The following is a 25,422-nucleotide window of genomic DNA, read 5'->3' as shown; positions in this document are numbered from 1 at the left end:
TTTTGTGCTTTCCTCTTTAACTTTTATCAGCATTCTTTTCAAACCATTACTGGTTTCTGCTAAGAGCATGGTATTGTCTGCATATCTTAAATTATTGCTATTTCTCCCTCCAATTTTCACACCTCCTTCATCTTGGTCCAATCCCACTTTCTGTATGATATGTTCTGCGTATAGATTAAACAAATAGGGTGATAAAATACACCCCTGTATCACACCCTTTCCAACGGGGAACCAATCGGTTTCTCCATATTCTGTCCTTACAGTAGCCTCTTGTCCAGAGTATAGGTTGAGCATCAGGACAATCAGATGCTGTGGCACCCCCATTTCTTTTAAGGTATTCCATAGTTTTTCATGATCTACATAATCAAAAGCTTTGCTATAATCTATAAAGCACAGGGTGATTTTCTTCTGAAATTCCTTGGTCCGTTCTATCCAACGTATGTTTGCAATATGATCTCTGGTGCCTCTTCCCTTTCTAAATCCAGCTTGGACGTCTGGCATTTCTCGCTCTGTATATGGTAAGAGCCTTTGTTATAGAATCTTGAGCATTACTTTACTTGCATGGGATATTAAGGCAATAGTTTGATAATTACTGCATTCCCTGTGGTCACCTTTCTTTGGAATTGGGATGTACATTGAATGCTTCCAGTCTGTGGGTCATTGTTTAGTTTTCCATAATTCCATAATTCCAAAAGATTAGACATTTCCAGATTCCTGGTTTTCCTTTGTTGTTTTTTTAATGATGTTTCGTATGATATTTTATTTGTGTGTGTGTACTGTTTAGGCTTTTTTTTTAATTACGTGGGCTAGAAATGCTTTTCAAGAAAAGAAAGAAAATAATACCTGAAGCTTAAATATGAGCTTAGTAATTACTGAACCAGCTTGGATATGACCTCACATTGAGTCTCTTCCATTCCAGAACACCTTGGCAAAAGCACTGTATGACAACAAAGCTGAGTGTCCAGATGAACTTGCCTTTCGCCGAGGAGACATCCTGACGGTTCTTGAGCAGAATCTCCTTGGGAGCGAGGGTTGGTGGAAATGTTCCCTTCATGGAAAGCAAGGCTTGGCACCAGCAAATCGCCTCCAGCTTCTCACCCCTTCACAGGCCTCTCCATCCAGTCAGCATGACTCACCAGGACCAACCAATCCATGGACTACCTACCAGGTTCCCTCAGTACATAGGTTTCCTGCGCCGTTACCTGTGTATGAAAAAATGGACAGGTGGATCACACCTCCTCCTCCTCCCCTTTCTTCCTCTGCTCCTTCCCCACTGACACAGGAAGTGTACCAAATGCCGGCATTGGCTGCCAGACTCCTCAGTGAAAAGACCCAAAGTTCATCAAATCAGGTAAAGATGCAAACAAACCTTTGGAGGTGATAGGAACAGTGAGAAACAGACAGACGCCGATGGAGAGCCACAAAACAATGTGGATGTTTTTGTCTTGTTCATCTCCTCTCTCTCTGAAATATGTGTGTGTTTGCTCCCAAATACAGACCTCTCGCATACAAAAATCTACTTCAGACATAGGAAGAGTGCAGTCCAGTGCAGACCATTTGCTGATTTTTCAGTGGACCGCCTGCTGGTTGATGAGCTCTTGCAAAGCTTGAACATTGGAACATAGGAAGCTGCCTTACACTAATTGGTCCATCTAGCTCAAAACTGTCTACACTGACAAACAGTCGCTCTCCAGGATTCTCTCCCAGCCCTGCCTGGAGATGCCAGGAACTGAACCTGGGACCTTCTGCATGCAAAGCAGATGCTCTACTGCTGAGCTACATCCCTTCCCCTGGCCTAGGTGGACTCCGAAACCACACCAAAAGATACAACTCATGAGAGTAGGGATGTCTGGAAGCACTCACAGATTTCTCTTCTGGTCTCTGGATGTTTTGCATGCAAACGTTCCCAGATTCAGTCTTCAGCATCCCCAGGTAGGGCTGGGAGAGACTCCTGTCTGAAACTCAGGAGAGCTGCTGCCACTCACTGTAGTCCAGGCCTGGGGGTCAAATGCAGCCCTCCAGGCCTCTCTGTCTGGCCCTCAGGATATGCCTCCTCCCCAGCTACAACCCTTCTCCACAGTCCACACCCCTTTATGTTTTTGCCTGGCTAGAATGTATCCTTGAACTCTGATAATGCTTCTTCCTTGCTTGTATGGAGAATAGAGCGGGATGTGTGATTAAATTAATATTTGTTCCTCCACCCACTTTTGCTTCTGGCCCCTCCCACCAATGGTGTCTGGTCCCCTTAAAGTTGCCTAGGAAGTCATGCGGCCCACAGGCTGGAAGAAAAAAAAACCCACTCTGGTGTAGACAGTACTGAGTTAGATGGACCAATGGTCTGATTGAGTATAAAGCAGCTTCCCATATTCCTGTGTAGTTGTCGTAGGTCCAGGTACCAGGCTTTTTCCTCTGGAGGGAAAAATGGAAGGATGTGGGGGCGGGAAATGGCTGGGGGGTGAAATTACCAGCCCACAGAAGGAACTCCTCCATTCACCTGCTGAGTCTTCTGGTCTCTGGCAGATGATGACATGTCCAAACTTCCCTCCACCCCGAAGGGAGTGGACTTTCCCACAGGCCTCAAGAACCTCACAAATTCTGGAGGAATAGCCAGAGGCCAAGAGGCACTCTGATTCAGTCTGCAGCCCAACCTTCTCTTCTTAATCTTCTCTACGCCCATCCTAAATGGAGATGTAGGCCCCATGGATGTTGAGTTGCCCTTGGCAAGCACTACAAAGCAGCAAAGGCAGGTATTGTGAGTGTACCCTAGACGTGCCTGTACTAGAAGGTTCTCTCACTGTTTAAAAGAGGATTTCCCCCCAGACCGCTAAAATGAGCTTCCTTCTGGGGAAAGGCTAATTTAGAGCTTCTTGGGGTGCTTCTAGACAGGAACTTCATAAATTTTTAACATCAGCTTTTCACAAGAAAGGGTAAATCTGGATTAAATTGAGGGGTGCGGGGAGGAACATAAACTGGTATTGTGGTACCAACATCACCTTGTGGACTCTGTGAAAAACTTGCATGCCTGAGGAATACATTAATAAACACCTTGTCTGGAAGTATTTTTAGTTTAGCGAGAAAAGCGGAGTGAGGTGGGGACAACCATAGATGTTTTTAGAAGGATGAATGGTTTGGGGTGAATAGAAAGAAGTCTGTTCCTCTCCTATAATGCTAAAATATGGTGTGCCAAGCACTGAAAATGATTTGTAGTAGGTTCAGGATGGTCAGATTCATTACGAAATGCCCTAATCATTATGAAATGATATGGAAAGAAGACACTCACTTACAAGACTTTTTCAAGACAGAAGCTATTTTGGGGTGGGACTTAATCACATACCGACAAAATCAGATTGCACAACTATAGTTGATTGGGAGGTCATGCACAACAAACCTGCTTCCTCAAAAGATCTGACTTTTTGCAGTAAAGGAAGTGATTGGAAAAATATACTGGAAAGTGTGAAATAGTACTGGCTTTGACTCAACGTTGTCTAACCTCCTCAATAACAATGCTCAATAAACATGGATGGGCCCTCCGAGAAATTAATGAAATATATGTCTTTTGGTGGTTATTGGGTGTGGTTAATCATGCAGTGGTAGTGTACCTCTGAGTATCAAGTGCTGGGGAGAAGAAACAGAGGATGGCTATTGCTGCACCAAACTAGATGTGGGAAGAGCCATAGTAGCTTGGTGGCAGAACATTTGCCTTCAATGTAGAAGGTCCCAAGTTCAATCCCTGGCATCTCCAGGTAAGGCTGGGAAAGACTCCTGCCTGAAAAATCTCCATTCCGATCTTGGGGTGTGTATGCAGGGATAAGCCTCCCTTTCTGGGCTGCCCCACCTCTGTAACTAGTTAAGGAAAAACAAGATAGGCTTCTGCTTACCACCTATTAAGCACAGATCTAGTTTGGCTCATTGACATCTCAGCTTTCCAAAGGCATTTGGTTGACCATGAATGGAGATAGAATGCCAAACTAGATGCAACTTGGCTTGATCTAGTATGATACTTGTTCATTTTCTAAAATGGTTGAAGATGCTGATAAAAAGCAATAATTGTAACTATCTTACGCAAAGAGTTCTTTGAAGCAGGTAGTTTTTAAAAAATCCAACCCTTTCAGATGTGAGCCCTGAGAATTTGAAGCTCTCTGGGGTTACGTCTTACACAGAATCACAGTTGTTGCTACAAAGGACAACTGTACCATAGCAATTCATCAAAACATACACATTTATACATGCACTTCAAGAACGTGGAGGGTGAATGGCCCCAGCTGGGTCCAGGAATAGAAACAGGGTAGACCAAATCACACGGAGACAGCTGGTATGTCAGATCAGCTGTTCCCTGAGCAGTTGGCCAAAGACTCTTAATACAGAATCTGGCTGAGGAAGACTGAGTATTCTCTTTTATATGCTCCAATCCTTAAGCTTGTTTTCTTGGAAATCTCAAATATTTCAGTGGCCCTTTCCTCTAAACATGAGTCAATTCACACACGACAAATTGGTACAGTGAGAGTCTAGCCTTCTTCATGGGAGCAATAAATGCCTGAAGAAAGACCCTCGGTCCCCAGTGTCACCCCCCTGCCATCCATACATTGAGTGGAATGTGCAGTAAGAAGCATAGAATCATAGAATAGTAGAGTTGGAAGGGGCCTATAAGGCCATCAATTCCAACCCCCTGCTCAAGTATGTCTGTACAGTTCTACACGTGTAGACTTCATGTGATCAAAACACCCAATTACATAGGTGCCCACTTTTTATGTGTCCCACTCAAGGGTCACAAAGGGATGGGATTGGTGCAATGGGGCACAGCCAGTGGGATGCAGTCCAGTCCCCTCTCCATACTTAGGTTGTCTATACTTCATATATTTAAAGCCCATGTCTTCCTGCAAAGAAACTTGGGAACGTACATCTGAGAGGGGTAAACTACAGTTCCCAGGATTCTTTGGGGGAAGGTTTTGGGGGGGCACAGAGGGGTGCATTGGGTAAGAGGGATTGATGAAAATCAGGTGCCCTGACATGTTCAAGAGAATCCACTCATGGATAGGGTCCACTACACTATCCAGTAGGGATGGAAAGATCTGTCAATTTTGATTTTCTCAGTTTCTAATTTTTCCAATCTTAAATTCTATTCTCCACATTTCTACAGAAATTTGTGGATTTTTTTTTTTAAATCCTCATGAAAATTCTACAGTATTTGCCTGTTAATCCGTATAAAAAGCCTCCTGTCTACATTCATCATTTTCTTATCTATACAGCTAAAGAGATTTGTCAAAGTAACAGCAATTGAGATAACCTAGGTGAGGTAAGACTTTCCTTTTTTTATTCACGGAACTAAGAGGGAAGAAAATATAAATAGCTTATCTTTTTTTTATTGCAAAAAGCTAACATGGAAAATAGCATTTTAAAGATTACAACGGACGAGAGATTTCTGATTGGAAGAGATAAGAAATCTTTTTGATTTATGGCTGGGACTATTTTTCCTGATCTACTTTTTTTTTGACGAATCTGCTCATTCTCTCTGCTACTAGCTATTTCGACGCTGTGAACTAAAGCCGTTCTTACACTTCCGGGCAGATAAGAGATAAGGGCTGTCTAGCGTGTGACGTTAGTTGGTTGGAAAGATTAACTCCTTTGTAACTGGTTAAAGAAATAAGCTGCTCTTTGTTTGGGACATTGAAAATTGAAGGAGTTTTGTTCCTTTGGCTTTAAGAATGACAATTAAGAAGATCATGGATGTACAAGAAGGAATTTATCTCTAGACATGTTTCAGACAATAATGAATGGGATTAACTCAATAAAACAAGAAGTGAGAAATAATAGACAAGCGTGGAGAATTGAATTTCACGAAATGAGACAGGAGCTGAAAGAAACTCAGGATTCTATGAGAAAGGAGAATAAAGATAGATCTGGAAAACAAAAAAAGGATGAAAGAGAAATTAAAGGCAAGGTTCAAACTATGGAGATTGGCTTAATTATGGACATGAAAAAAGATTTGGATTTCCTGGCTGTGATGGATCCTGAAGACAAATATTACAGTTTGGAATTCAGCGCTGTCCCTGAAGGAATTGAAGAGATTGGAGATAAAGATATTATCGGTTCAAAAAAATTCCTGGACTGGAAGGATTTGATGGAACTTGAAATGGAGAAAGTTAACAGAATTAATCCCTGTTTTGTGTCAATGGAAAAATCTTCAAGAGATGTACTAGTGTATCATGTGGAAAAGAGGAACAGAGATGCGGCTTTGCAACAATACTTCAGTGATACATTTGGATTTGATGGCAAGAAAATATCTGTGATGGAGGAAATTCCTATCAGACTTTTATTATATGACTATGACAGCAAGATTTTTGGGTGCGTAAAGATGGAAGATGGACCCAATATGGATAATGACAGAAGAGCGATTTAAAATTACTGGACTTAGTAGATTTGATGAGTTGGATTAATTGATATGTTTATTTAGTAAAAAAATTGATTGATATATATCTCAAGGATTGGAAACTTCTCTTTGACTTTTTGTGGAAGATTAAAATGATAGGATGTTAATGAGATTTGAAACCAACTAAGATAACCGCTGGAGGAAGGTGATTTTATAATCTATTAAGAGATAGGTTTGTTATATATTATAGATTTATAGCTGAACTATGACAAATCGGAAGTCAATATTCTTTCTTTTATATATATATATATATATATATATATATATATATATATATATATATATATATTCTTTTTGTATTGTACTAGTTATTGATTTGTGTTGTTTTCTTTTTGTATTGTTTTGGTTTTGAAAATTGGAATAAAAATTAATTAAAAAAAAGAAAGAAAATTCTACAGTATTTTAGTGCAAATTTCTTCTAATAAATACATTTTTGTATGCCGTTTTGACTAATGTACACATTTTTTGCAAGCTATTTATCCTAATATAATGCATGTTAGATGTTATTTTCACCAATATATTCATTTTGTGTACACTTTCCCATAATACATACTTTTCTGTAAACATAGTTTGTAAGCATTGCAAAATTCAGATAAGTGTGAATTTCGGATGGCTGTGTTTCGGTTCTCATGTTGTTTCAGAAAATGTAAATTTGATAAATTTGGCTTTAAATGTGAACTGAACTGAGTCTCTCCTCCATCCCTACTATCCAGTTGCTCAGTGTCGTGTAAAGAAGCTCCTAATTGGTGTATGCTGGGCATTCTATTTTTTTTAAAGTAATTAAAATGTGGCCAGTTATTTGCATTTAGCTTTTCACTGCTCCCCTGTGACTTATGATTTACCACCACCCTCTTGTGCCCTTTGGTTTTCTACCACAACAATATTTCTGTCTCTGGGGAACAGCCGAAGGATGGGAAATCAGGGTGTGGAACTCACCCCACCCCCAAACATTTGATTAATGCTTTCCAAGGAAGTGCTTGGCAGCCTTATGGGTGGTTGAAAAGTTGTCTTGCCTTCCTCTTAGATGTGCTCTGCCCATGGAACTCTTGAGAGTGCGGTCAGTGTTGTGATAAGGGGGCTCCCTTCCCTTTCACACCCTCTCTGGTATTTTTAGTTTTGTAACATCCTACTTCAACTCCTGACCCCGCCTGGAAACGGTGTGACATGCTTGGTGGTGCAATCTATTTACAGATGTTTCTGGGGCGGAATGCTTTAAGCGGTGTTTTCAATAGGTAAATGTCCCCCTCTCGGCATTTATCAGGCACAGCATTTTGCTGCTAGCAACGCAGAAGTTTCAGTGGCCTTCTCTGGAGAGTTCATACCTTCCAGCATCTCTCTGATGAAAATATGCTTATAAACTCTTTTAAGGGAGGGCCATAGCTGTGCATGCAGGTCTCATGTTCAATCCCTGGCATCACCAAGTAGGACTAGAAATGTCTCCTTCCTGAAACTCTAGATAACTGTTGCCAGTCAGGGCATATAATACTGAGCTAGATGTAAGGCAGCTTCCTATGACTACTCTTGGCTGAGAACACACCATGCATTTAAAGCACATTTAAAGGCTTATGATGTCCCCCAAAGAATCCTGGGAACTGTAGTTTACCCCCCACAGAACTATAATTCCCAGTATCCTTATCAAACTACAGTTCCCAGGATACTTTTGGGGAAGTCATGTGCCTTTAAATATGCTTTAAATGTATGGTATATATGCAGCCTTTGTCAGGGCTGGTTACAGGATGAGAGGACAAAGTGCTCTCTGGGTCCCTGCTAGCATCAGTAGGCTAACCTGGTGAACTTACCTGGTGGCAGTGCTCTGGTCAGACCCTTCAAACTAGTTTGTTATTGTTATGTGCCTTCAAGTCAATTATGAGTTATGGTGATCCTATCAATCAGTGATTGTTATAAACCACCTTGTTCAGATCTTGTAAGTTCAGGCCTGTGGCTTCCTTTATGGAATCAATCCATCTTTTGTTTGGCCTTCCTCTTGTTCTACTCCTTTCTGTTTTTCCCAGCATTATTGTATTTTCTAGTGAATCATGACATCATTTAATACATCACTTTTTTTTCTTTTTTTGGTGTTCAGAATAAAAGGGAAAAAAGTATGTCCAAAGTATGATAACCTCAGTTTCATCACTTTAGCTTCTAATGATGGTTCTGGTGTAATTTGTTGTAACACCCAATTATTTGTCTTTTTTGTGGTCCATGGTATCTGCAAAGCTCTCCTAACACCAGAGTATAAAGGAAATAGGACCATTCTGTCCTATACCTTTCAGACCTTCCTCTCCCTTTAGGTCTCTATTGCTATGTTATCGTTTCAAAAGCACTTTAGTGCAAAGTGTTTTAATATACTTATAGTGTATCAGTCACAATAACCCTGCAGGCCACTACTGGTTATATTTTTTCAATGTAAAACTGTGGCTGAGAGAATGGCTTGTTCAAAGGCATATGTTATTAAAGTTATATCCCATTTTTTCCTCCTCTGAGGACCTCAGTGTGGCATACAAGAGTCTTACTCCTCTCCATTTTATCCTTACAACAACCCTGTGAGGAAGGTTAACTAGAGAGGCAGTGACTAGCCCGAGGTCACATAGTGAGTGAGAATTCCTGCCTAGGGAGCTGATTGTGCATTTGAACCCGTTGGATATAACCCACTTTTTAGAAGCAGTGTGGTACATTGGTTAGCATATATATAACATGGGGATCATAACATTTATCTGACATACAGGGCTGTTGGATGGATAATGTGCATGAAATAGTCTGAGTGCTATAAAACAGGTATGGGGGAACTTTTATCGACCTGGCTGTATTCTAACATGGGCATCCTGGTGGAGAGACATGTTTATTATTTTTATTAAATTTATACACTACTCTTTGTCAAGAGATGCCCAGGTGGTTTACTCACAGCACATAACAAACCATATATCAATACTTAACCTAATATAAGAACATAAGAAGAGCCTGCTGGATCAGGCTGGTGGCCCATCTAGTCCAGCATCCTGTTCTCACAGTGGCCAACCAGGTGCCTGGGGGAAGCCCGCAAGCAGGACCTGAGTGCAAGAACACTCTCCCCTCCTGAGGCTTCCAGCAACTGGTTTTCAGAAGCATGCTGCCTCTGACTAGGGTGGCAGAGCACAGCCAGGTAATATCTGTACCATACAAAAAGTAAAGCAATTATAATAAGAAGAAATACATAATAAAATACAAATTTTCAACTTACCTCAGCTATAACTGTAAAACATAATACATATTTACACAGCAACAACCTAAGAAATAAGGGAAGGGAAAATCAGGAGCAATATACAATACAAAAACAATATACAAGTGCAAAATCTATTCTCTATACAAAAGTAGTGCTTAATTACCCCCTCCCACCCTCACAGAAATCATGTTAGATGTGGACGGAGCCTGAGGCAAAAGTGAGCCGAGCAACAGCTGTAACTCTTACCTTTGTATGGTAGGCTGCATTCCAGCCATGCAAATGTTCAGAAGTTTCCACCCTTTCCCTCCTCCATCCAGGAAAGCAATTCAAGGATGTACTCTAGACAAAAAAAGGGGGGGTGGAAGGGCAGGAAAGCTGAAGCCCCCCACAAAAGACTTGGGGCTCAGGCCCCTTGGAACACCTCCTAACAGCACCCTTGTTTATGGCAATACAGCAAGCTCACCCCTTCATGGTAACTCAGTTCCACAGGGATCCCACTTCACTGCCCAATTATTGGGGGTAGGATGGGGTGGGTGACAGGCTTCAGATTATCAGCCTTTTCTCTGGGAGTAAACCTGGCAATAGAATAGAGCTGTTCCACAGGCAGATGCTAGTTGTTTTCAGGATCTGGCAGGGACTGTGATAGAAGTTTATCTAAAAATCTGCCGAAGTTGTCTTCTAACAATAAACTGAGTTTGAATCCCGGGAAGATGGGGCTCTGTGGGTAGGTAGTTTCCATCTCAGGAAGACAGGTCAATGGCCTGCTTTGGAAGGGGTTGCACTCCCTCTGAAGGAGCAGAAACATAGCTTTGGGGGCACTCCTGGAAACATCTCTGTCATTAGAGGCCAAGGTGACCTCGTTGGCTAGGAGTGCCTTTTACCAGCTTCATCTGATGTGCCAGCTACGGCCATATCTGGATCGCGATAGCCTGGCAGTTGTAGTCCATGCATTGATAACCTCACAACCGGACTTTTGCAGCCCTTTGGGCCTGTTCCAAAAGCTCCAGCTAGTACAAAATGCAGCAGCTAGACTGCAAATTGGGGGAGATGGCTGACAGCAAATACCACTTCTGTTATAACATCTGCACTGGCTGCCCACATGCTCCTGGGGCAGGTTACAAACAAACAAACAAATAAACAAACAATAGAGCCTGATTTCATAAAATGTTCACAGAACCTGCACATTGATTTCAATTTCTTCATCATTTTTTCCCTGCTTTCCCCCCCAGTACCTCTTCACTCTTCCCAGAGCAACCTGGGCATCAGCGCTGGAGAGGAAAAGTGATATATATGATGTTCCATCACCACAGCATCGTGTATCCTTATTCACTCAGGTGAGCCCCATCCCCTCTGATTTGGTGGAAATGACCATCAGGTAACAAAGAGGCAGTGGCCTGAAAATCATTGCCAGCCATTCTCAGTTGGCTCATCTGTAAGTCAACAGTAAGGACTGTTACCTGCTGTTCAAAGGTCTCCTACTGTGAGAAAGGGCAGGATATAAACCTAATAAATAATAATAATACATAATAATAAAAGGAAAATGGCCAGGACCTGATAAAATTTATAAAAATTTATAAAAAATTATAAAAAAATTATAAATTTCAACGAAACATGAAAATGGAGGTCAGATTTTGTTTGGCAATTGCTCTGGTATTCCAGTGTGACGGCAAACTGTATTTATTGCATTACTTAAGATTTGACAATAGCATGCACTTACCTAACACTAATAAATTTCTTTTTCTAAAAGAAAAGCAACAAAAGCTATTAACACACTAAATTTAGCATGCGCCAAAGATGTGCATGCGTACATGTGTACACACACACGTGTCTTAGTGACAGTAATTAAAAAATTTTAAACTGCCTAACTTAACTGGCACTATATCCATTAATTGGCCATGTTCAGACAATTGTTTGTCAGGTTAATAAGCCAAGAAATGCACAAGCTTTTTGCCCCCATGCCCTGTCCTTTTCTTTCTCCATCTCTTCTTGCCACAGTTCAAGTCTTAAACTAACCATAGTTTTATCCAAACTGGGAAACTATGGTTACCAACTACAGAACAAGCTAGGATCTTAAACCACGATTTGAAGTTGGTTTAAGATCCTGGCTCGTTCGAAACCTGGTGACCATAGTTTTTCAATTCGGATGAAATAATAAACTATGGTTAATTGAAGACTCCATGTTGGGAAGAGAGAAGAAAAGAGATGACATAAGAATAGAGTGTACAGGCAGAAGGCTTGTGCATATCTCAGTTTATTGAGCAAAGATATGATCGTCTGAACATGGCCAATGAACAGATAACAGTGCTGGTCAAATTGGGCAGTATAAGTAAAAAATCACTCATACCTGCTTTGCAGCCGAGCGACAAAGTAAGGTCAGTCCTAAACCCCTTGAAACGTATAAAGAAATTTTAAAGCAATCTGCAGAAGGAGCAGAAAAACAGAAGCCTCTTTCACAGGGGAAGAAAACTTTTGAGAAAATGGAGGACAGATTTCGGCACAGCACTATTACAAAGCTGCTGTTCCTGCCTCCTCCATCGGAACAACTTTTTGCTCAGCATAGATAGCATGAGCTCTCCAGCTCCCATAGCTAGCGCATCCTGCCTCGTTGCACTCTTTCGCCCTGTATCGGTTGCAGGCAGCTGCCAGTCCTGACAGCAGGTTGCTTTTCGTTGTTACTTTCTTTTGAATCTGGCCTTTCTGGGTTACCGTTTAATTTCGTAACAAATGTGCTAAGCTTCTTGCTAAGCTGCCACAGAGGATTCAAGCATCTTTTCCATAGCTAGCATATTGGTGGCAGGAAAATCTTGCTTTCCAAGCAAATGGCTGTCTTTTTTTTTCCCCAGTAGGAACAACGGTTTCATTCTCTTCTCTCCCCCCACCCCCATCTCTGGGTCCGAACATGGGAAGGGCCATATCTCAGTGGTGGAGCATCTGCCTTGTGCACAAAAGCTCCCAGGTTCAATCCCCAATGGCATCTCCAGCTAGGGCTGGGAGAGACCCGTCTGAAACCCTGGAGAGCTGCTGCCAGTCAGCGCGGACGATACTGAGATATCTGACTCATATAAGGCAGCTTCCTACATTCCTGTGTCTCTTGCTTTTTGGAGTGGCATGTCTACAGTAGTCACTGCAAGTAACATAGGCACCCAGGACCCACCTTTAACCCGAACATTTATTTTGGGACTAATTTCTTATTTTCATTTATTTATTTATTTGGCCATATATCTATATGGTGGTAGTCCTGCTATTGGGACCCATCTTAGATCAGACCACAGACCAGTACCGGGTCCTGACCTACCAGCTGAAGACCGATGAACTAGTGCCTGTGACACTACAAGTGTTGGATAACACACACTCCCCTTTCTGCTTGCCCCATTTTTCAGACGAGCTTTTTAAAAGTCGTCTTTCATTTTTAGAGGATGAGCATGCCTTGCTGTACCACTGCATCGAGTGGATCCATGTTTGAATTCAGTGCTCCGGAAATGTGTTTACTCTGCCATCTAGTGCTCGTCCTCTTTCAGTATGCTATTATAATAGGTCGTTTTTGGTCTTAGAATTGCGACAGAATTCTTGACATCAATTAGATAACCAGAAGCCATGCAGACCCCTCCAACTCCAGCACTGAAATTCCTGCTTAGCCCCATTCTCTGGTTTTAATAAGCTGCACCTATATGTTTGCATATTTGTCTGCGCAATCAAAGTGTTAGTAACATATTTTAAAAAGTGAAAACACTGAACTCTTAATGTTAGTCAGTCCAGGGCTATGAACAACCATATCAAAATCTAGGTCTGGAGAGAAAATTCCCTAAATTTGGGGGTCTTGAGGTAGTGGCAAGGGGCAGCCAATGGAGCCTAAAGTACATCAAGCAGAAGGCCAAGTTCATAATACTTATACCAAGGCCTTCATGTTAGACATCTCTATTCCCTGTGAGGCCTAAGCCCGTACGTGGCTAGACACAAGCCCTCTACTTCCTGGTTCAAGCTCAGGAGTGCCTGACAGGCCAGCTCCAGGATTCGGGGTATGCTTGGCATGGTGCTCCCTTATAGGGCTCTCCTGTGCCCTCCCCCTGCCCCACTAGTCTTACCCAGGGCCGGTGCCAGGCATGCTGGGGCCCTTGGGCACCAGCCTGCCCCGGCCCCGACACACACATCTCGCCTACCTACGTTTTCCTTTAAGTGAATGCTGCCCACGCTGTGCGTACATGCCTGCCATCAACCGAGATGGCAACTGAGACTTCCCTAAGGGGCTTATGCCTCTACTGCCATCTTGGTTAATGGCACACATGCGTGCTACACACTTGCATACCTGCCATCAACCAAGATGGCAGCAGGGGCATCAGTCCGTTAGGGAGACCTCGGTCGCCATCTTGGTTGATGGCAGGCTTGCGCCTGCAGCTCAACCAGCATTTACTTCAAGGGAGAGGTAGGTGGGGCGGGCATCGTGGATCTGCGCAGTAGTAGAGGGGGTGCCTGGGAGCTCCCTCTCTGCGATCCATGGCAGGGTCGGGACTCGGGAGCCAACACTGCTGTGGATTGCGGAAGGGAGTGCTACCCACCCACCTACCCGAAGGAGGGGCCCTTTAGGGGCCCTCAGCCAGAGCATGACCTGGCTGCCCTCTGGCACCAACCCTGGTCTTACCCAACAGCAGTGCTTCTCTTGAGGAGCTGTCATTTAAATTTTCCACAGTGTCCCAGAACAATGTGTAAGGAGGGGGGAAGGGAATGTTAAAGTGATGTCAGGACAGCCTGGTCCCTGACACTGTTCCTGTTCCAAATTCCACACTTGCATGGGCCAAGCACAGAGATATAGAAGGTAGGTTAAGTATGTGATTGCTGCCAGGACTCCTTCCATTCCTTTTCTCCTTTTTTTTAATTTAGGGAGACTTGCAGTGACCAAATCTCAAGAACTTGTACTGTGCATGGATGAAAGGAAATGTATAAAATGATCCCCCCAATGCTGCTGGTAAAATATATAGATTAATTTCTTTTTAACCATTTAAACTAGGGTCTTGCCACTCCACCCTCTTCCAGAAAGGGCTCCAAACTATTCCCCTTCACAGAATGTTACCTGGAAAAGGCGCAGCAGCTTTACGACATCCCGCCGAGCCCAGAAAAGGCACAAACTCACATGCGGCAAGAGTCTTCAGTAGGCAATGTAAGTAGAGCATGAGTAAATATGTTGTGTGAATTATGAAGCTGTGTCAGGTTGTCTCAGCTGCTCTTGTTTTGGAGTCAGGGCCATAGAAGGGCTGAATTCAAATCCAGACCTGGAGTATGACTTCTAGAAAACCCAGGTTTCTGATGCTAGTTGCTGGAGCAAGAGGTTGGAGTCTAAAATACAATATGGCTATTGGCCATGATGGCTATGTTCTACCTCCACTGTCAGAGGCTGTATGCCTCTTGTATGCCAGTTGGGAATCACAAGTAGGGAGAGAGCTATTGCACTTAAGTCTGGCTTTCAGGCTTCCTGCAGATAATTGTTTGGCCACTGTGAGAAAAGAATTTTGGATTGGATGGGTCTTTGGCCTGATCTACAAAGGCTCTTCTTATGTTATCAACATGGAGAAGGGCAGATTCCTGGTATTTATATCCGGCCTGGCCAATCCAGAGTTCATACTGCCTGCCAGTCACAGGAGCTGATGCTGCAGAACGCAAGTGCATTGCAGAACAGGCAAGTGCACATTGCAAGTGCATTGCAGAACATAGGAGAAGGCAAAAACAAATCGTATTTTTTGTGTTTTTTTTCTGGAAACAAACAAGAATCTTGTAGCACCTTAAAGCAGGGGTGGCCAACCTGTAGTTCAGCAACATGTGGGGGCAACAGCTCCCATCATTCCTGACCAATGGCCATCTTGACTGGGGTTGATGGGATGTGAAGTCTAAAAACACTGGGAGAGCAGAAGTTCCCTATCCCTACATTAAAGATGAACAAACTTATTATGGCACAAGTTTTGTGGACTAGAGTCAACTTCAACCAGCGCATAAATTGTTATCCTCAGCTGGCAAGTACAGGGGAGGGAAATGGTTAAAAGTAGAGCTAGATGGCAGTGACATGCAAAAAGTAGTCTGTGACAATTCAGTTACAGCTTATATGTAATAATATAAGTAATACTGTATGCAAAATAAGCAAACTGATCAAACAGCACTAGTTGATGATAACATCTGAGTGCATTAACATCTCTAGTGGGACAGGAAGCCATTTCTTTTACTCCAATCCAAACTCAGTGCAGAATGAAACACTGTTGATTTCAATGCAGCTAAAGTCTTCCTCTGAAAATCCTCTCTTGGAGAATGGCAACTTTCTGGTTGCCAGCAGACGTGCACATATTACACCTGTGCTGGGGGAATGCACTGTCTGCAGATCAGGTGCAGGGCCATGTTCAGGGTTTTGTTGTTAACATATAAAGCCCTGAACAATTCAGGACCAGGTTACCGGAAAGACTGCCTGCCCCTGTATAGGCCTGTAAGTTCGCTTAAATCATCTGGGGAAATTCTTCTCATGGCATAACTGTTGATGGTTGGCAGTTCTTGCATGAAACAACACGTTACGTTGGATGTAAGATGGTATAGAATCATCACAGAGGCTTGAGAAAGTTTAAGAGTCTTTTTACTTAGACATTAAGGCCAAAGGCTTTTAAAGTAGATACATGTAGAGTTCCCCCCCCCTTCACGATAGAACTAGGTAGAACTGCTTGCTTCAAAGACACACGCAGAAGAAGAAAAAACTAACAACAGGCTGTCACAACTTTCCCAGCTGTTATCTCCCGTTACCATGACAACCTGTCTGGCCTCGGATGTCTGCTCTCTCAGGCCAGGCATAGCTGATAACACAGCTCCATTCCCATACATCTTGAAACATTTCAGACTTGATGAAAAAACACATTGGTAGTACGGCCTAGTAAGCCAACATTTCCCCCTTTCATCATGTCTGTAAATCCATTACAACAATAACAATAACAGTAATACATTTCTACAATACAAAGGTAATACATTTCAATACATTGCATCATACAGATTCAGTTTACATTTCAGTACAGCTTAAACTTTATTAATCAAACTTCAACTCATTCCAAGCCTTGTCACCAGTTTGCCAAATTTCTCCTCACACAACGGCTTGGTCATGATGTCAGCCATCATGTTGTTAGTGTCACAAAATGTCAGGTTAACAAACCCTGCTGCACACAATCCCTTACGTGAAAGTATCTGACACTAATATGTTTTGTTCTTTTGGTATGAGCTTCTGACGTGGCTATTTTGATGCAGGTCTGATTGTCTTCATATACAGTGATCGGAAATTGTATTTCAATGCCTATCTCCTGCATGAGCATTGCGAACCATTGTAGCTCATTACAGGCCTGTGATAGAGCCACATACTCTGCTTCTGCACTTGAGGTGGCAACCACATTTTGTTTCTTGCTGCTCCAGTCAATGCACGACCCGTGCCACATCACAACTATGCCAGAGGTTGACTTACGACTGCTCAGCTCCCCTGCATGATCTGCATCCACAAAACATTCAAGACCTCCTGTCTTTGCTCCTGACAAAACCAGACTCTTTGTCTTCGTGCCTTTCAGATAATGCACTACCCTTTTAACTCCCTGCCAGTCGGCCTCTGATGGATGCTCTACCTTCCGGCTTAAAATGCTGACTGCATTACATATGTCTGGGCGTGACACCTTCACCAAATATTGCAATTTCCCTATTATGCGCCTGTACTTCTCAGGGTACTTCTCAGGTTCTGTACAAGGCGTCTCTTGCACGTTCTGTTGGAACGCCACAACCATGGGAGTCTTCACAACATTGCATTCTGTCATGTTGCATTCTTCTATGATCTGATTTATTTTACTTTCCTGACTCAATGTTATGCTTCCGTCTTCTGCACGCACAATATCCGTGCCTAAATAGTGTGTGATAGGCCCCAAATTCTTTGTGTCCACCTGCCTGCCCAGCTGCTCCCTGAATTCCCTTTCCTCTTGTTGATCATGATACATGTACATAATATCATCCACATAAACAGCACAGATATTGGTTTGTGTTCCATTTCTCTGGACATATACACAGGGATCTGCCTTGCACCTTTGAAATCCCATCCCTTGTAACACACTGTCCAATTTCTCATTCCAGCAGCGTGCACTTTGCCGCAGTCCATATATTGATTTCTGCAGTTTACATACAAACCCGTCCTTTGACACAGAACCCGGAGGCAGTTCCATATATATCTCCTCTCTTAAATCACCGTGGAGGAATGCTGTCCCTATATCGTAATGATTAATGTGCATTTTCTGCATCGCTGCTAGTTTCAGTAGAACACGAATAGACTCATGTTTCACAACCGGGGCGAAAACAGCATCAAAATCTGTTCCATGTTGCTGGGTGAATCCCTTGGCTACCAAACGTGCCCTGTACCTCTGTACTTCCCCGGAACTTGCTTTCTTCTTCTTAAACACCCATCTGCAACCTATGGCCTTTTCCCCCATAGGAAGCTTTACTAATGTCCACGTGCCATTCTGTTCCATGGCTTTCAATTCTTCCTGCATGGCCTGTTGCCACTTATTTTGCTCTGCCTCAGGCATCAGCCTGATTTCATTAAATGAGGATAGTTCCGCACATTCCACGTGCTCCATCTGAATAGTTAATGCCGACGGTGTCTCAACAGCAGTCTGTTTACAGCCCTGACTGTCATTCACTTTCCGCTCCATTAACCTCAAGTCATTAACACACTTCACACCCATGGACATTCTAAACAGCCCTTGTGTCATAAATCCCCTACAGACAACTTCGCCTCCTTTTTGCACAAAACATTTGCCTCTGTCAAACAGCACAGAAAACCCACAACTGGTCAATTTTCGAACATTCAAAATATTACAAGACAAGTCAGGAACAAACAAAACATCAGAGATTATTCCAATCTTATCCAATCTCACCGTTCCTCGGGCCTTCACATTTTTCCGCGATCCATCCGCTAGAAGAACAAAGTCCTGCACCTCTTTAGATGTGTGAAATAAACGTAAGTCTTTTACGAGAGTATGGGACGCTCCACTGTCACAAATCCAGTCAGTCTCTATAATCCGAGGTTTTTCTTTACTGACAAAGTTCACACTTCCCTGTTTCCAGTCTCCGTCCCTGGAGTTTCGCTTGACTGCACAGTCTCTTTGAATGTGCCCATGCGCTCCACAGAAATAACAAGCCTTTAGCCGTTGCTGCTCCTGCTTGTAATCCTGCTTGCTTCTGACAGCCTCCCACGGCTCGGCACTTTTCGCCTCCTGTCTCCGCTGCCATTCCTGGGACAAATCCTGCAACGCGTCCCACATCTGTTTAGCCGACGGCTCATCTCTCACATACATCAGTTGAGAATCTGATAGAGCCAAGATTATAAACGTCTGCGCCCTCTGCTCTCGGCGCTTCCAGGCCGCGGTCAGTACCGCCGGGGGGTTTCCTTCAATAATGTCCCATAAATCCTCTTTTATCAAGAAAGCACGCATCCTCAGCTTCCAGCTGGCGTAATTCTTTTCATTAAGTTTCTCCATTGGCAAGCCTCCAGACATGTTTACAGCCATGTTCGCTCACCTCTGTCTGGCACAATCAATCAAGCTGCCCTCTGGATCTCCGTCTGCCGTTCAGACCAGCCACTTACTCCTGTGTAACGCGCTGTGGATCTGGGCCCATAACCCTGTTGATGGTTGGCGGTTCTTGCATGAAACAACACGTTACGTTGGATGTAAGATGGTAAAGAATCATCACAGAGGCTTGAGAAAGTTTAAGAGTCTTTTTACTTAGACATTAAGGCCAAAGGCTTTTAAAGTAGATACATGTAGAGTTCCCCCCCCCTTCACGATAGAACTAGGTAGAACTGCTTGCTTCAAAGACACACACAGAAGAAGAAAAAACTAACAGCAGGCTGTCACAACTTTCCCAGCTGTTATCTCCCGTTACCATGACAACCTGTCTGGCCTTGGATGTCTGCTCTCTCAGGCCAGGCATAGCTGATAACACAGCTCCATTCCCATACATCTTGAAACATTTCAGACTTGATGAAAAAACACATTGGTAGTACGGCCTAGTAAGCCAACAATAACATCCTACAGAATGTCATAGGGCAGTGACCCAAAAATGGGCATTTTCTGCTGTTGCCCCAGTTCTGTGGAATGCCCTCCCCAGTGCCGTAACTAGGCAGGAACAGGTGCACAGGCACAGGACGAAGGGGCCCCTGAAATGGAACTGACAAAAAAAAAGTCATATATAATAATATTTTCAAATTTTAAATTTCGCCGCCGTGCTCTGCTGTGCGGTTCAGATGTCGGTGAACCGAGTGCGTTGAGTGGGCCCAGGCAGCCCATAGCGTTATTTAGCGGTTTAGCGATTGGTCATTGCGTTGCTCAGTCCCTGGACGCCCTCGACGCCCTCTGCTCACCAACATCTGAATGACTGAATCGCAGGACTGATTTACGCGTCACGCGTGCGACAGGGAGCAAATGTTTATGTCGTGGTTTATGCTGCTTTTTACCCAACGACCACAGCTGAAAATATTGTTGATGCTGTTTGTTAACTAGTTAACTAGTCTGACTTTGACTTGTGATTCGATAACGAACGAATTACTTTGTTTTCGCGTTTATGTGTTATTGTGAAAACAGGTAGGTAAGCTTTATTAAATAATAAAAATCTCAGAAATATGTTTGTATATTTTAAGGTTAAGGTGGCGAATCATCTATTTGAATTTAGCGATATTACATTATTTTGCTACAATTCGATACCGGGGTAGATATTTTATATTATATTGTACATAAATTAAATTAAATTAAAAATTAAATACGTATGTGATTGTGAAATGTAATTTATAAGGCATACAAAAACTTAGTTCATAATTATCGTTATTATTAAAGTAAAGATAACATCCAATGCAAATAATTATAAATATAGGAACGTATTTATATAAAATATTATCACTGCAATACTTAAGCTCTTAAAGTTTCAGACGATTTGATTTTAAATTTTTTGAGATTTTTTATCAATTTAAAATTTGTATCAATTTAAAATTTTCTTGTGTACACAAAAATTATTTATAAACAATTGTTATATCGTATTTGTTTTATTATTATTCCCCCCCCCAAAAAAAAATTAAGGGGCCCAAAAATAAAACCTTGCACAGGGCACATGAAAAGCTAGTTACGGCACTGGCCCTCCCCACTGCCATATGTGAAGCAGCAACCATCAGTAGCTTCAGACATCTTGTGAAGACTTCCTCCCAACCCACAGCCTTTCCCTGATGCATATGATTTGACCCTGTTTTACAAGTTTCCATCCTCTGATTTTGGGTTTTTTTAAAAATGTGTTTTGATATTGCTGTTTTGATTTGTTTTCGGTTGTGTTTTTTGTTCTTGTTTTAATAATATAGTGCCTGTTTTTTTAGACTGTAAGCCGCTTAGAGGTTTTTGAAATATTAAGCATTATAAATTAATTAAATTAATAATATTAAGTTTATAAATTCATTTAAATAACTTGGCACAGTCATTAACCGAAATGGAGACAATAGTCAAGAAATCAGAAGAAGGCTAGGACTGCGGAGGGCAGCTATGTGAGAACTAGAAATGTCCTCAAATGCAAAGATGTATCACTGAACACTAAAGTCAGGATCATTCAGACCATGGTATTTCCGATCTCTATGTATGGATGTGAAAGTTGGACAGTGAAAAAAGTGGGTAAGAGAAAAATCAACTCATTTGAAATGTGGTGCTGGAGGAGAGCTTTGCACATACCATGGACTGCGAAAAAGACAAATAATTGGGTGTTAGAACAAATTAAACCAGAACTATCACTAGAAGCTAAAACGATGAAACTGAGGTTATCATACTTTGGACACATAATGAGAAGACATGATTCATTAGAAAAGATAATAATGATGGGAAAAACAGAAGGGAATAGAAAAAGAGGAAGGCCAAACAAGAGATGGATTGATTCCATAAAGGAAACCACAGACCTGAACTTACAAGATCTGAACAGGGTGGTTCATGACAGATGCTCTTGGAGGTAATTGTTTCATAGGGTTGCCATAAGTCGTAGTCGACTTAAAGGCACATAACAACAACAAAGTCCAGGAATGGGGAACCATCACCCAGCAGCCAGCATGGCCAATGGGCAGGGATGATGGGAGTTGTAGTCCAACAACATCTGGAAGGCCACAGGTGTCCTATCCCTGTGTAGTCTGTGCTTGTGTGTTGTGGCCTGTTCATTGCTGGTAAGTAGCTGCTTTGGGTTGTGGGTGGGGCGGGAGGGCTGTCTGTAAGCCAGGACAGACCGAAGTTTCCAATTTCTGCTCTTAAACCCACTTGTTCTCCATCTGTAATTCTGCAGTTCCACCATTGCAGAGGCCTCTGGGGCATCCTATTCTTTTGTGAAAGATCTGTCAGGTTGGTAGTGGAGTGGTCAGGATGAAAATGGGGAAGAGGGACTGCACAGAATCAGGACTTTAGCCCTAAATGAAGATATTGGTATATTCCTAATTCTGTATAAATTCTGAAGGATTTGTTCAATAGTGCTGCCAAAACTTTGGAATGCCCTTCCAGATTAGATTCAGCAAGCCCTCTATTTCCACTTTTAGGCAGGGTTTGAAACCCCATATTTTAAAAGACAGACTTTTAAATGTTTCATGTTCTGTTGGGTATAGTTGTTTTATCTGTATACTGCTGCTTATAGTTTTAATGTAGGGTTTTTATTGGAGGTTATTTTATATTTATATTGTTTCAGTTGGTTTATGAATTGCTAGCATGAAATTCTGTTTTTTCCTCTGTTCTCTGCTTTGAGTATAAATGGTTATAGAAAAGTGGGACAAAACTGCAATCATTATAATAATAATAGGCAAATGTTTTCTGCTGCTTTCCAGGTGTATGTTATCCCCACATCAGTTTCAAGAGAACATGACACTGTTATAGAAAGAGGGCTTCTAGGAAAACCTCTGGGTCCTTACAATACCTTACCAAACCTTCGGAAATCAGAATGGATCTATGATGTACCTGTGTCGCCTGAAAAAGCAGGGTTAAAACAAACTCCTCAGAATCGTTCCCCAAATATGCAGGTGCTTTATGATGTACCACCAGCAAGGTTTGATTCCAGTATGCAGAAAATTCAAGCGATAAACACTGAAGGCAAACTGGGGACTCTGGAAGTATATGATGTTCCACCTGTACAAAGGAAATTAACTCTTCCAGAGATTCCCCTTTATGATGTACCATCCACACATGATGTCTTAGTGCAGCGTCAAAATGGTAACTATGATGTTCCTTCAGGTGCTCTGTCCTCCATGACTGAAAAGGAGAACTATCAACACACTCTTTATGATATTCCAAAAGGAATGCCTCTTGCTTTGTCACAAAAGAAAGAAAACGTATATAGCTCTGGAGAAAGCACATATGTTTTTCCTCTACCATTGTCCACAGATGGCAAACAGGACCAAGACAGATTATCTGTTTCCAGTGTAGACAGCAGGACCAGCACTATATCAACATTGTCAAGTTCTTCTACTGAGTCCTCTTCATCTGTAGCATCCTCATCTGCTCCTTCATCTTCAGAAGAACCCGCTAAAGAAACAACCATGGAACTTGAGTTGGCCATAGAAACTTTGACTAAGCTCCAGCATAGTGTGTCTAGTTCAATTGCAAGTCTAATGATCTTTGTGAGCAGCAGGTGGAGGTACCAAGAGCATCTAGAGGGAAACATTGAGGAAATACATCGAGCAATTGATCACATAAAAGTATCTTTGGGAGAATTCTTGGACTTTGCTCAAGCAATCGAAGGAAACTCTGCTCAGGCCTCTGACATTAAACTTCAGGCAAGAATTAAAAAACAGCTAAGTATTCTCACAGACTCATTTCAGATGCTGGTGGAAACGAGAGATGCACTGAACAACTGCAAATGGTCACTCGATCTTCTAGTCATTAAGAAACCTCAAAATAACCCAGACGATCTGGATCGGTTTGTTATGGTGGCTCGCACCATTCCAGATGACATCAAGAGATTCATATCTATCATCATAGCTAACGCAAAGCTACTTTTCAGAAAGGACTGCAAAGAGAAAGAAGGCAAAGGGAGAAGAGTTGGTGCAGAGCATGAAATAGCTAAGTCCAGACTCGAACATCAAGTAGATTCTCTTTTAAGAAATATTTTGGATAAGCCAAAAGAAAATATCCCATATTTGGAGAGAGCAAGAGCTGACATCACTGAAGATTGTGATTATATTCAGATACAGGTCAGCAGGGCTGGGATTAGGACAATAAACACTCTTGAGATACATGCATAGTATCATGCCTTTCACTCCAGATTAATTAGACTAGAATAACTACCATCCCAATTTTGGATGTGCAATCTTTCATAAAAAGATTATTAAGCATCTCAGTCAAAGATTCATGAGGCAGCTAACAGATTGTAAAACAAAAGACCATATTAAAAATCACAAAGACTAGAATAAATAAAAGAGTAAAATCCTAAAAGAGGTAGTCATTGGCTAGTGACAAAATACCACTGAAAGCTAGACAAAAATGTCTTTACCTGTCTTTACTCATAACTCAGTGGTAGAGCATCTGCTTGCATGCAGAAGATCCCAGGTTCAATCCCTGGCATCTCTAGGTAGGGCTGGAACAGATTCCTTGTCTAAAATCCTGGAGGGCTGCTACCAGTCAGTGTAGACAACACTGAGCTAGATGAACCAATGGTTTCTCAGTCTAACACAGCTTCCTATATTCCTGTTTATTCTTATTATTCTTTCAGTGAATTTCCTGCCCTTCACCGCAAGGTCCCAGAGTGGGTTTCAACTATTTAAAATACAATATTAAAACCAGTTTTAAACAAATTATAGTCACACGAATATGGTGGGTTCTAAAACCTGTCTACCTATCCGGCATCAAAGGCCAGGGCAAAAAGATATGTCTTCTATGGAAATTGCATAATGAAGGCATCAGATGCACTTCTGTGGGGAAGGAATTCTACAATTTAAGAGCTGCCACAGAAAATGCCCCCCCCTGGAATTTCTGAGGGTAGTGGAACTACCAAGAGGCCCCCCTCTGCTGATTTTAACCCCCAAGAGGGTCTGTAGGGGAAAAAGTCTTTCTGATAAATGCAGTGAGGGTGGGTCCTGGTAGATTGCTGTGGTGGGAAGTTCCAGAGATGAGGTGCCACACCTGACAAAGCTCTACTTTGCAGTGTGACGCAGTGGAAGTGCTGAACCAGTGCTTGTGCACACTGTTGGACTGGAAGGGGGGTCATCATAAACTGAGGCCCAATCCAGATAAGGTTGGAGGTGCTATTGGTGGGTGGTTCATCAGCCCAAATGTATGGGTCACACTCTGTTTTATAGGGGTTGCACTCCCTCTGAAAGAACAGGTTTCCAGCTTAAGGGGCTCATTGATCTGTCTTTGTCACTGGAGAAGCAGGTTGCCTCTGTGGTACCGAGTGCCTTTTATCAGCTTAGGCTGGTGTTGCAGCTAAAGCCTTACCTGGACAGAGATAGCCTGGCCTCAGTTATCCTTGCTCTGTTCTCCAGACTAGACTACTGTGATGCATTATACATGCTTCTGAAGACAGTTTGGAAACTAAAGTTAGTTCAGAATTCAGTTGCATGCTAGATTGCTAACTAGAAGCGAGTGTTGCAATCATTTTCAGCTGCAGTACCTCACAGACTTTCTGGATTCAATTCAGAGGGCTGGCTTTGACCTTTAAAGCCTTTCATGGCTTGGGACCAGAGTACTTAAAGGATCACCTATCTCCACATGTGTCTTTCTGTACACTGAGATCCTTGTCCAAGGCCCTTGTA

The 25,422-nt window shown here is 42.4% G+C and overlaps 1 protein-coding gene and 1 long non-coding RNA gene across 4 annotated transcripts in view; one reads left to right on the top strand and one right to left on the bottom strand.

Moving 5' to 3' along the window:
* CASS4 (Cas scaffold protein family member 4) overlaps nucleotides 1-25,422 on the top strand; it is a 64,606-nt gene that overhangs the window by 33,680 nt on the left and 5,504 nt on the right. For both annotated transcript variants that reach the window (XM_061631200.1, XM_061631201.1), the window contains 4 exons: nucleotides 920-1,351; nucleotides 10,856-10,960; nucleotides 14,629-14,778; nucleotides 22,501-23,862. In XM_061631200.1, coding sequence (XP_061487184.1) covers nucleotides 920-1,351; nucleotides 10,856-10,960; nucleotides 14,629-14,778; nucleotides 22,501-23,862 — 2,049 coding nt within the window. The remainder of the gene's footprint in view (nucleotides 1-919; nucleotides 1,352-10,855; nucleotides 10,961-14,628; nucleotides 14,779-22,500; nucleotides 23,863-25,422) is intronic.
* On the bottom strand, nucleotides 888-25,192 carry LOC133387110 (uncharacterized). 2 transcript variants are annotated; one of them, XR_009763371.1, is made up of 3 exons: nucleotides 25,106-25,192; nucleotides 9,645-9,690; nucleotides 888-1,202 (listed from the first exon to the last, which is right to left on the bottom strand). It is a non-coding gene; the product is annotated as an uncharacterized LOC133387110 (long non-coding RNA). The 2 variants fall into 2 exon arrangements; XR_009763370.1 differs by lacking the exon at nucleotides 25,106-25,192 and adding an exon at nucleotides 9,873-9,935.

Source organism: Rhineura floridana, chromosome 6, assembly GCF_030035675.1.
Source record: "Rhineura floridana isolate rRhiFlo1 chromosome 6, rRhiFlo1.hap2, whole genome shotgun sequence".
Classification (NCBI taxonomy): Eukaryota; Metazoa; Chordata; class Lepidosauria; order Squamata; family Rhineuridae; genus Rhineura; species Rhineura floridana.
Note: the sequence above shows the minus strand (reverse complement) of the source record. Positions and strands in the feature narration are given on the sequence as shown.